At 45.8% G+C, this 12,201-nt stretch overlaps 1 protein-coding gene across 4 annotated transcripts in view; it reads right to left on the reverse strand.

The window, feature by feature from the left end:
* Nucleotides 1-12,201, reverse strand: part of COL22A1 (collagen type XXII alpha 1 chain) — a 269,693-nt gene that overhangs the window by 65,489 nt on the left and 192,003 nt on the right. For all 4 annotated transcript variants that reach the window (XR_008373874.1, XM_053559196.1, XM_053559195.1 and 1 more), the window contains 3 exons: nucleotides 4,498-4,533; nucleotides 2,973-3,026; nucleotides 1,435-1,479 (listed from right to left, as the gene is read on the reverse strand). Coding sequence is in view for 3 of the 4 variants with exons in the window: in XM_053559196.1 (XP_053415171.1) it covers nucleotides 1,435-1,479; nucleotides 2,973-3,026; nucleotides 4,498-4,533 (135 nt within the window). In the remaining variant the exon portion in view is untranslated. The remainder of the gene's footprint in view (nucleotides 1-1,434; nucleotides 1,480-2,972; nucleotides 3,027-4,497; nucleotides 4,534-12,201) is intronic.

The raw sequence follows: 12,201 nt of genomic DNA on the forward strand, positions 1-12,201 counted from the left end.
ATTTAGGAGGAGTGTGTCAGTGGATCTAAACTTGGGCCAACATACACCTGTTTCCTTTCCCCCTCTCTCTCTCCCCCAAGCTTTGTTCTGCTAGTGTCCAGCAGAGACACAGTCACAACGATCAACATCATCAGCTGGACCCTGATGGCTTAATTTTCTTTGCAGGGAGGTGTCAAAAAGTCCAGATTTGCCAGAGGTCATGTGAACCCCCATTAGACCCTGGCCTGAACCTGACCCTGCACCTACTTTTCCAGGGCTTTGCACTTGGACATGGAAGTGGCTTCCAGGAGGCTTATCTGGCTGCTGTGAAGCTGAGTCCACAGAGAAGAATGCGTGCACGAGGGAGCTGTCCCTAACCTCTGCCAGGACTCCACGTTCCTCCCACTGGAAGGTCTTCAGGGAAAAGGTTCAGGATCCTCATGGGCAGACGGTGCCCAGGTCTCTGCTGTGCTTGCCAACTTGGACGGAGCAGGGGTAGCTGCCTGAGCCCACAGGGCCCCCTGTGCTTTGTCTGAAACCAGACTAGGCTTGCACAAGAAGCAAGGAGCCTCTTGGATTCATCTTGAGGTGAAGCTGCTGCCCAGGGGAATGTCTTAGTGTCTGATGCAGCCTCACCTGTGAGCCTGGGACTCCCTTGTCTCTTCCATCCTGGGGAGCTTCCTGCAATAGACTAATTTCACCCACAGCTGCGTAGCTGCCTCTCACCCCCAACCTAGTGCCCTCATTTTTCCCTTCCTGGAGGGCCTGGCACATCTAGGCTACTTGGCTGGACCCTTTGGGCTTCTCTAGCACTGGTCATTCAGTCAGATGATGAGGGTGCTTCACATCAGAGAAGCCTGGAGGACCCTTGGGCCAAACTGTGGGTACCTGCCAAGCACCCAGAACTCAGGCTAGCTATGGCTCCTCAACTGTCACAGCTTCCACTGTGCTCCCTCTGAGGTGAGAACAGATGTTTCTGCCACGTGTCACAAAGTGAATGACCAAGGGCCTGATGTTACCTAGCACAGGGGTTGGGATTGGGAGAGTTAGGAATATTGCTCAGCTGCCAGCCCAGCTCCAGTCTTGGCCTCTCAGTCTTGCCCCACACCCTGGGAGGCCTGTACTGTGTCCTGAGCGCTCTGCCTGCTGCATCCATGGGATGCACTGCCAGGAAACTCAGGACAAGGGAACCCTCCTGGCAGTGGCTTCAAACCTGCAACTCAGCTCCTATCTGCAGTCCCTTGCCTGCCATCCACTCTGACTGTGCCTGGTGTAACGGCTGCCCCCTGGTGTTTGTCTTGGGGTGTCACACCATCCTGTGTTATGCCCTCTGCCTGCAGCTGTGCAGATTCATTCCCTCTGTGAAAGCCTCTCAAACTACCCGAGTTGCATTTTATTTCTCACCGCAGGCCTGACTGCCAGTCAATATCCACCCAGCACTGTAAGATGACATACCGGTTTGCCAGGAGGGCCTCTTTCTCCTGGATTTCCTGGTGCACCCTGAAAGAGGAAAGGAAGAAAACATTAACTGTGGTAAGCCCACAAGTCGGAGGCACTCCAGCCACCTGCTCTGCCAAACTCTGTGTCAGCCAAGTATAAATCAGTGGGAAATGAATCACCAAACCATAAGGACTCGCACCAAGAAACACTCATGTTTTCCAATCTGAGCTGAATAACCAAGCCTTCCCAGGAAACACGTAACAGTGGGAAATGCTTAGAACAGTGAGCCATCCCTCCCTTACCTCCTACTTTAAAACAAAACTAAAATCAACTCACACACACAAAGCACGTACAAGTGTGCATGCACACACACCAGTCTTAACATGCCCCGGTCTTTTTTCAAAGGCAAGAGAAGGGCAGCTTTGCCTGGGAGGAGAGTACGTCTACCGAATTGGCTATAAGAATGTGATGTTGACAGTGAGGGAGATAGGACTTAGAGTCTAACTTCCTTTTTGAGATAGACTCCAAGCAAGGTTAGGGTTTCTACTATTCCTTCTTTCTGGGGGGTAGGGGGATAGAGTCTCACTCTGTAGCCCTGAATAGAGTGCCATGGCATCATAGCTCACAGCAACCTCAAATTCCTGGGGTCAAGTAATCCTCTGATCCTCTTGCCTCAGCCTCTGGAGTTTCTGGAACTACAGGCACCTGCCACAATGCCTGGCTAGTTTTTCTATTTTTAATAGAGACAGGGTGTCACTCTTACTCAGGCTGGTCTGGAACTCCTGAGCTCAAGCAATCTACCTGCCTCAGCCTCCCCGAGTGCTGGGATTATAGGCATGAGACACTGCACCTGACCTATTATTCCTTCTTATAATGAACTAAAACTACAGAGGTGGAAAGAGGTATGTCTAAGCAATAAATACACTGCTTACTAGTGCCAGGCAGCTTGTCATGGTTGTCAATTATCTACTTGGTCAATGGATTTGAACTGAGAAACTTCTATGCGCCTGTCATGCTGCAAGGCACCAAGGGCCCACAGACACGTAAGACACAAGATTCTTACTTTCTTGGAGCTCAGACACATCTGAGCAAAAGCTAGATAATGGAGATAAGAGATGACCATCATTGTCACAGTGTGGGAAGTAATGCATGCTCAATGAGCATCTGCTAAGTCTGGAATTCCCTTGAAGGGAGAGAGTTGCCAAAGGTAAGGTTCAAGAACAAGTCCTCTTTTACGTTATACCTGACCTGAGCAGAGCTGACTGGCTAACTACATGCAAAATTGACCAAGAAATTGGAGACATCATGTGTGATACCCAGGAGCGTAAATGTTTCTGAAAACAAACACAAAAGCATAAGGCATAAAACTATGTCTTAAATAACACAAAATTAGAGGCCATAACCAATAGAAGAGCGAAAATTAAATTCACGCCCATGGGGCTTCCTGGAAGTCCTTCACTGAGCTGCAGAGCTGGCCACATGGTCAAGAGAGGCCAGGAGATGGGGGTGAGCTTCCAGGACCTCCCCTGAGCCCACCATTTCTCTGTACTCACCTCCTGGCCAGCTGGGCCCTGGGGGCCAGGGAATCCCGGTAAGCCTCGCGATCCCTGATGAAAAAGAAGAGAAGACACCGTATAAAATTCCGAGCAAATGCAGCCTCTCCCTCCTTGGCAGTAGCTGGCTGTCACTGCACAAATGGCATGTTGTTGTGAGGAATCCGATGCACTGTGGGAGCCGAAAGACCCCTGCTCAGAGCTTGCTCATCCCTTGTGCTCTGTGGAGGTGGATGGGAGCAAAACACAGAGAGAATGCTCTGGAGAAGCTTCACTCCATGCCTGGAACAGCCCCAGCCGTGAGACGGCCCCGCTCAGACCCGCTCACCACTCTAGCCTGTGGATTACGACCTGAGAGCATCTTTGGGCGAGACTCAGGGGCGTGTTCAGCACACTTACTATACTTTATGAGAAAATCATTTCCATCCTGCTGAAATTTTCTGGAAAACATTAGGAAATGGTACAGACATCTTTCATCATGGATGGCTTTCCCGTAAGACTTTTCCTTAAAAAGATCTGCAAGAGGGAACTGTCCAACCTGGCAGGTGGGGACTTTGCACTTCTGCAGCTGACCCTGCCTCTCCTGGGCCTGGGCAGCCCTGCTCTATCACCCACCCTCCCACACGTAGCCCTGCCTGCCTCGCCTCGCCCCTGTTGCACTTCCTGTGATCTTGTCTATCAAGTCCCTGCTCTGGGCCTCAATTTCCTTATCTATAAAAACAGGTATAAAAATCCCGTCCTTAATGCAAAAATCCTATGAACGAAGGCAATTTAAAATATGCACACACAGCACAGGGCTCAACGCTGTCCCAGGTGCTAACGTGCAGCTCCTCCATAGCAGGGCCACTTTGTAGGAATTCACATTCTTCTGGTAAATACATGTATATGCAATCATCAGCCATGCTGCTCCTGAGAACCAAACGCCTCTGAGCGCTCTCTTTCAACATAAAATGTTAACCGGTTAGATGTAAGCATTGCAAATTGTATACAAAATCAGCACACTGTACCCCATAAATGCATTAATGTACACAGTTATGATTTAATAAAAAAATAAGAAAATAAAATGTAACATTTATGTTTAAAAAAATAAAATACAATGAGTCTCTCAGTCCCGCCAGTGACTTATGGGTCTTGCACACCTTACAGATTAAAATAAACCCCCTTCTGGCCTGTGGGTGTGTAGTTGGGGTGGTGAAGGCAGAATTCAAAAATTGGTTCTTCTGGAAATTTGATTAAATTCAGTCCTTCCGTGATTGAGAGATGCCAAAATGCAAAGCTGGTATCAGTTTGCCTGACTGTGAAACGGTCTGCCGGTTGGCTAGCCCCACTACCCCGGCTGCTCACCCGCATCCCTCAAATCCTGTCCCGTAGGTCAGTGCTCAGATTTCAGAGAGACTTTCCTATTTAACGATGTCAGGCGTTTTCAAAAACTACTTTAGTTTTGGATACTTCCAATTCAAAACTGCTTTGGTAAGAGCAGGATTCCTCCTGTAGATCCCAGCCCTATATTTAAAGCACACTGTACCTGGGGACCTTTTTCTCCTGGGGGTCCGGAAGGGCCCTAGGAAACAAACAAACAGACAAACACGTAAGTACGGCAAGTTGGCATGAAGCGCTCGCCTGCTGTTTATGCCTCGGCCGGTCTCTACTTGCCCTGGGGGAGCGGCTAACTTCCTCCCCTCTCTGGGTGGGGCTGCCACACTCTGCCCCACCTGCTGGCTACAAATGCTGCTCGCAGAGTCTCCCTGGAACCTCCTCCAGGGTGCCCCTGGACTGGCTCCACACTATCCTTGTCACACGGGCTCCTGACACCTGGGCCCGCGTCTAGTGTGCAGCTCTGCTATGGGCTTAGACCCAGCAGTCCCGGCTTCCCCAAGTGATAACCCCTTAGGCAGGCACTGGTTCTCCTGCTTCAGGACGGGCTGGGGGCACTCTAGGGCCAGGTTCCCCCGTGTGGCCTGCGTGGCTGAGGCTACAGTGGTGTTGCTCTCTGCTCCTACAAAGGGTTCACATGCTTACACACAGAACTGGGTCTGCCAGCCTGCAAGTGTGCCCAGCCCAGAGCCTACCCAGAATTTGGCTTCCAGATACTGCATTCAGACTGTTCCCTGACTGGCTAGAAGCATCACCTGCAGTCCCAGGTCCCATAGTGAGCTCAACTGCCCATGCCCTGAGCCTCTGCTCCACTGGTGCTTCTGCACACAGACTCTGTCCTGACCTTCTATCCAATGTTCCTGCCACACTTTGGCTCTAACTTTAGACATCTCTGCCCTTGGAAAGCCCTCCCTGCCTTCTCGCAGAGTGCCTAGTGCATGTGGCCCCAGCCCCTGCACACACCCTGCCTGGGGCTGATGCCCAGCATGGTCATCACCTATTGGCCATCTCTCTTCTTCACGGAAGAGACTGACTACTGTACGCAGTGGGTGCCAAGCCTGTGTTCTGACCACATTCTCCAGCACTCAGCAAGTGCCCTGTGAACTGTAAACACACAGCAGATGAGACCAAAACACACGGCATTTCCCACAATTAAAACCATAAGGCACAAGGAGACCTAGAGGGTTAACTTGCAGTCATCCCTGTTCACTATGACCAAACCAAGCCTTGGAGGAGACAGACACCGTCCAAGCCACGCCAGGAGTCGCTGGCCAGGTGGGGTTGTCCCACCTCCTGCTCCTGTTCAGTGCTTGCTGCATCTCAGTGTAGCAGAGCCCACAGAATATGCCTCAGTATCCCTGAGATAGAAAGAACCTCACACCAGTGCTAAGGTCCTGCAGTGTGATGGACCCGGTAAGCTGACAGCCACCCACTAATATGCCCCAGAGGTGCCTGACAAAGAGAACAAGTGTTTCAAGTGAACAGCTGAGCATCAGAGAAAGTAGAGATCTCCAAAGATCTAGAAGAAGGAACCCTGAGAAACAGCCCCCAAATCCACCAAGATCTGTCCCAGAGGAAAGTGAGGTTCTGAAGGTTACACAAAGACAGGAGGTGAGGCTGGAAGGCTGGAGGCTCTTTGATCAGAAAGGTGAAACTCAGAATACTAAGTAAAGCAGGGTCTTCAACAGGTTATAACAGGGTCCCAGGGCTTTCTGTGTAAGGGTGGATAGGAAAGCTAAGGGGTAGAGAAAGAAAAGATGTCAAAGAAACTTGTCCATCTTTGCCTAGTGGGGAAGGTGCATAAAGAAAAAAAGCCTCCTTGGAGAATTCATCCCCAGAGGCCAGACTTGGCAGCTACCTGGGAGCTCGGAAACATAAGCCCTGCAAAGTTTCAGCTCAAAGCCAATACATTTACACACAAATCAATGTCTGGGCACCTAGAAAACCACCTCTGAGTAGAGCTGGCTTCACAGATATGATCTCAAAGGATAAGAACTCACAATCTCAGATTACAAAACTGTCTACCATAAGAGTGTCAGTGGACATAGCAAGTTGGATTGGAGTTCCCATGAACTTCAGATGGTAGCACAATCAGGGGCAGGCGATAAACACGACCTAGTCAAAATAACTAAATACATAAAATAAGAAATATAACACTGAGACAATAACATGGCATTATAAAAAATGATCTAGTAGACGTCAAAAGGTAACAGAGAGAAGTTTAGGAAATAGAAACATAAAGTCATTAAAAATGTAATAGCCAGATTAAGTAAATTTGCAAATAATAGAGAACAGGAATTTCTAGGAACAATGCCTTCAAAATCATGGCAAATGTTATTTTGTGTTAAACAAATGACCTGAAAATAAAAGCATTTTCATTACTTTCAGGACCTAGCTATGATAGCTTCTCTCTCTCTCTCTCTCTCTTCCTGCCCCCACTCCAATCTCTGTATTTCCATACGTATCTGTCAGAATTCTATCCACTTTAGAAATAATTCAGACAGTCATGCACACATAAGAAGGCTGTCTAGGAAAACTCAGAAATAAATAACTCACACGTACAAAGAGAAGGGGGCTTCCAGCCAAGAGTGGTCCTGGTGACTTCATGCACAGAGAATTTCACTTTACCCCCTACTAGAAGCCAGTGAGCTGGGTGCAATTTACATCCCTTTGCTATGAATGGAGAAACTGAAGCTAAAAGCCATTAAGTAACTTACAGAGGAGGCAGAATTCCACCCCCGGTCCACTTGACCTCTACCCTATCTCTCCACCTTCTGTCAAGGTGGGAGGCAGTGTCCACATGGACCACATACAGGCTTGTGACCTGTGTGCGGTCAGAGCAGCTCCCAGGAAGCCCCCTGCTCAGGCCTCAGTGAAAGGGCATAAGGGGCAGTGTGCTGCCTGGTACTGCCGTCACGTCATTTCCTAATTAAAGTCCATGACCCACCATAAGCATTTAACTTATTTATCAGAGTCGGTTCCAAATTCCTTTCTGAAGTCATTTAATCTAAAATCCACTTTGAAGAATGGCTTTTTAAATCATTTTGAATCTTAGCATTATCAATGATCTGCTGTTTGACCTAATAAGCAAAATGTTTAGTCAATCTCTGACCTTCACTTCTCTCCACCATAATACAAAGCTAGAGTGCCACCTTGCCTGGTGTTATCAGAAATAAAAGAGGATACTGCGAGTGGACAAGTGGGCAGTGCCTGACCCATAAAAGGCATTCCTTTGACTATTTCCTTATCCTATATTTTTATGATCTCAATTTATTTATTTGGTAGAGGTGGGGTCTTTCTATGTTGCCTAGGTTGGTCTTGAACTCCCAATTCAAGTGATCCTCCCACCTCAGCCTCCCAAAGTGCTGGGATTACAAGTCACTGCACCCAGACTATATGTAAGTCATCTTGGTTGTGAAGATTACCTTTCTTTTGAAATCTCCAAATCTGTCTTTCCCTTTTATGTCTGGCTAAAGGGTTTTTCTGTCGCTCTTCTAAATTTTTTGATTCTCTCTCTTTTTTTTTTTAATGAACCTGACATTGTGAACCTACCCTCTAAATTTTATTCTGAGGCTTGTCTATCTCAGTGATTTGTATGCACGGAAGGAGGAAGAAGGCAGCTATTCCTTCAGTTCTGAATTTTCTGTCCTTTACCACTGGTCTCAGAAACACAAAGGTGTGTTGAGGAAGAAGGGAAATTGTGGGTGACGCCTGTGGCTCAAGGAGTAGGGTGCTGGTCCCATATGCCAGAGGTGGCGGGTTCAAACGCAGCCCCGGACAAAAACCACAAAAAAAAAAAAAAGAAGGGAAATTGTAGAGTAACTTTCTAATATAAGCCCCATATCTAAAGCCTAAATATGTTTTCAACAATTACAACCCTCTTATTCAAAATTATGTTCTCTGGTATGTTTGTTCATGAGTCACTTTACCCTAAAACCCAGAATTTGGCCTCTGATACCAGTTTCTGTGAAAAAGTACCACCAGGACTTTTTGAAGAAATGTTGGTCAGAGATCTGGACAAGGAACGTATGTGACAAACCAGCAGCACCTTGTCATGCCAGAGCTCTCTAATGACAGAGAGCATCAGACTGCACGCAGGCCTGTGGCAACTTGGAACACATTGAATGTATCAGGTCCATATGTTAAAATTATATTTAGAGCAAACAAACATTGAATTGGTCATCTTTGCAAGATCCTAGGGAACCAGGTCATTATCTGAAAACAAGGAAAGGGAAAGACCCAGCATTTATATTCTGCCTACCCTGTGTACTGTACCACTGGGGATCCAAATAGTAAACAAGGGCACATTTCTCCCTGGAAATGTTTCATTTCTCTTCAGCTACTAAAGGAAGAACTAATAGGACTAGACCAGCATCAATTTGCAACCCTTGATGTGCTAACTGGTGGGAGCCTGGCACATCAAAGGCTGAACATACCACAGAGAGTGGCTGCACCACCCGTCTCGTACCCCCGTGGAAGAACATGCCACCTGTGAAGTCTTGCCAACAACATCAAACCTCAAACAGATCAAGCCTCCACGCCTGAGTAGTAATTTATAGGAAGTGCAGGGACAGAGGTATGTGTTAAGCTATTAAATTAGCAAGTTCCAGAGTGTGGAAATCTCTATGTAATAAAAACAGAAAAAACAGTTCCATCAATGAATACATTACAAAAGGAAAAAAAAAAAAGAATGCAGGGGAAATCTATAAATAAAGAAAACATTAAAAAAAAAAAATTTCTGTCTGTTTATTTGGATCCTGATTCAAACAAGAGAAAACTACAGAAGGATGACACACATAAAATAGATCCAAATATTGCTTCTCATTGATAATATGACTTTTGGAAAACCCCAAAGACTCGATCAAGAGATTCTTGGAATAGATAAATAAATTCAGCAAAGTCTTGGGTTATAAAATCAATGTACATAAATTGGTAGCATTTCTATATACCAGTAACAGTCAAACTGAGAGTCCAGGCAAAAATTGAGTACCATTCACGATAGCTACAAGGAAAATAAAATAATAAACATATTTAACCAGGAGGTGAAAGACCGCTACAAGAACTATGAAACACTGAGGGAAAAAAACTGCAGAGGACACAAATGAATGAAAAACATACCAGGATCTTGTATCACTAGAATCGATATGGTTAAAGTGTGCATACGACCCAAAGTGATTTATAGACTCAATGCAATCCACATCAAAATACCAAAGGCGTGTTTCACACATCTAGAAAAAATAATTCTATACTTTATTTGGAACCAGAAAAAAGCCCAAATAGCAAAGCAATCTTAAGAAAACAAATAAAATAAAATCTGGAGGTATCACATTATCAGATTTCAAACAATTGTATAAGGCTCTAACAATCAAAATAGCATGGCCTTGTTACAAAAATTGACACAGACCAATGAAACTGAATAGACAATCCAGTTATGAAACCATCTACCTTACAGATCTTTGACAAAGCAGACAACAATGCCCACAGGGTAGAGAAGTGCTATTCAAAACATAGCTGCGTGTAGGTGAATGAAACATGACCCCTCTATCACACTACTCACAAAAAACAATTCAAAATGAACAAAAGACTTAAATGTAAGGCAAGCATCCATAAGAATTCTAGAAGAAAATACAAGAACGACAATTCTAGATATTAGCCTAGGCAAAGACCCCAAAAGTGATTACAGAAACAACAAAAATAAATAAATGGTGTTTGATTATACTAAATCACAGCAAAGGAGATAATCAATAGAGCAAGTGGACATCCTGCAGAATGGGAGAAAATATTTGAAAACTATACATCTGATAAAGGGTTAATATTGGAATCTACATGGAACTCAAGCATATCGGCAAGAAGGAAAATTAAAACGTGGGCAAAAGGCACAAACAGAAGGTTTTCAAAAGAAGAAATGACTAATAAACACATGAAAAAATGCTCAATGTCACTAATCATCAGGGGAATAAAAGTTAAAACCACACTGAGATGTCACCTTGCCTCTATTAGAATAGCTTTATTAAGACCAAAATCAATAGATGCTGACACGGAAGCAGAAAGAAAGGAGCACTTATACGCTGTTGGTGGGCATGCAAATCGGTGCAACCTCTATGGAAAACAGTATGGAGGCTCCATAAAGAACTAACATCGGACCTACCATTGGATCCCGCAATCCCACTACTGGGTACCTACCCAAAAAGGCACACTATAAAAAAGACACCTTCACTTAAATGTTTAATGCAGCATAATTTACAGTTGCAAAGATGTGGAATCAACTCAAGTGCCCATCAATTCATGAGTGGATTAATAAAGTGTGGTATATGTATACTAAGGAATACAACTCAGCCATAAAAACCCAAGAATTAATTCCTTCTGCAGCCATTTGCATGGGAATAGAGATCATTTTCCTAAGGGAAGTATCTCAAGAATGAAAAAAAACATCACATGTACTCAGTACTAAGTTGGAACTACTGATGAGCGCAGTTGCATGGAGGGAAGTAAAACTCAGTGAAAGTCAACCAGGCGACAGGGAAGAGAAAGGGGGGGCAAACCCCGCCTAATGGGGACAGTGAACACTGTCTGGACAATGGGCACATTTACAGCTGTGGCTCAAGTATTATAGAAGTTATCCATGTAACCAAAATTATTTGTACCCCTTTAATATTTTTATATTTTAAAAAGCCCTTACCTTGCGGATATACTAAAACATTTATAGACAAAATTTACCTGGGATTTACTTCAAAATAGTGGAAAGTGATGGATGTGAGGGAAACTGAGGCTGTTGCCATGGGAGCCTGGTTGTTGGTGCTAAGTGTTGTTACATGGGCTTTCGTTTTGTTATTCTGCCAACTCTTGGCATACCTGAAATTCCCCATAATAAAATTTACACACACTCACACATGTACACACACATATACGTATGTAACACACACAAGAAACGCACACATATGTACACATATGCACTTCCACACTGCTGGTGTTTGCAGATAATTGTAATTACCACAAAATTACAAAGTAATTGAAATTCCCAAGAGGTTTTAGATATGCTTCCTCATCTTTCTGTGTCATAACGCTGTGCTAACAATCACTGTTTCCTTCTTTTCAAAATTGATCACCTCTATTTCTTCCACCACAGACATATGTCTGAAAATAAAGTGGTTTCCCTTCTCCGTCATCTTTTCTCTGGATGCCTCCATATGCACTGGCCCAGTGCCATGCACTACGCTGGTGGCGGCGAGGCATGAAGCCCTCCTATGTAACTTGCTCGAGGTGGGAGGAAAGCCCTTCCTGGCATCGATGATCTGGATGTGATGGGTCACAGGGTTGACAGATACCCACCCAGAGCTACTGACGTCAGTCTGAGAAAGTCTAGGGAATCTTTATTTGGAGGGGTCAGGTGAGGAGGGGTTTAGGGGGATGGCGGCTTCACAGGTAGAGCAATGGACAAGCAGAGATGTCCCTGGCAGAGAGGGGCACTGGGCTAAGAAGGAGAAGCTGGGCTGTGTGCACAGACGTCAGCAACACTGCCACCAGGAGTGCCAAGAGCCAGCAGGAGTCTGTGCAAGAAGGGTCCGAGGACCTCCTGGGTGGCCTCTGACATCACTAAACAGGCAAGAGGTGAGCTCAGGCCAGACTTTGGAAAGGGAGCTGTGGCTGGGGTAGGTAGAAGGGGTTAGAGTGAACAGAGGCCGGCAGTCAGGGAGACCAGGTGACAATGTTGGAGTGACACAGGGAGAGAGGACCCAAGCACCTAGTGTGAAGACAGAGAATATAGGGGTGCTGGATGGGCCTCGGCTATGCCGTGGGGTCTGCAAGAAAGTGATGACAGTTCTGCAGGCTGGCCATGGTGCATCAGGCCCTTTCT

The sequence above is a fragment of the Nycticebus coucang genome, chromosome 13 (assembly GCF_027406575.1).
Source record: "Nycticebus coucang isolate mNycCou1 chromosome 13, mNycCou1.pri, whole genome shotgun sequence".
Taxonomy (NCBI): domain Eukaryota; kingdom Metazoa; phylum Chordata; class Mammalia; order Primates; family Lorisidae; genus Nycticebus; species Nycticebus coucang.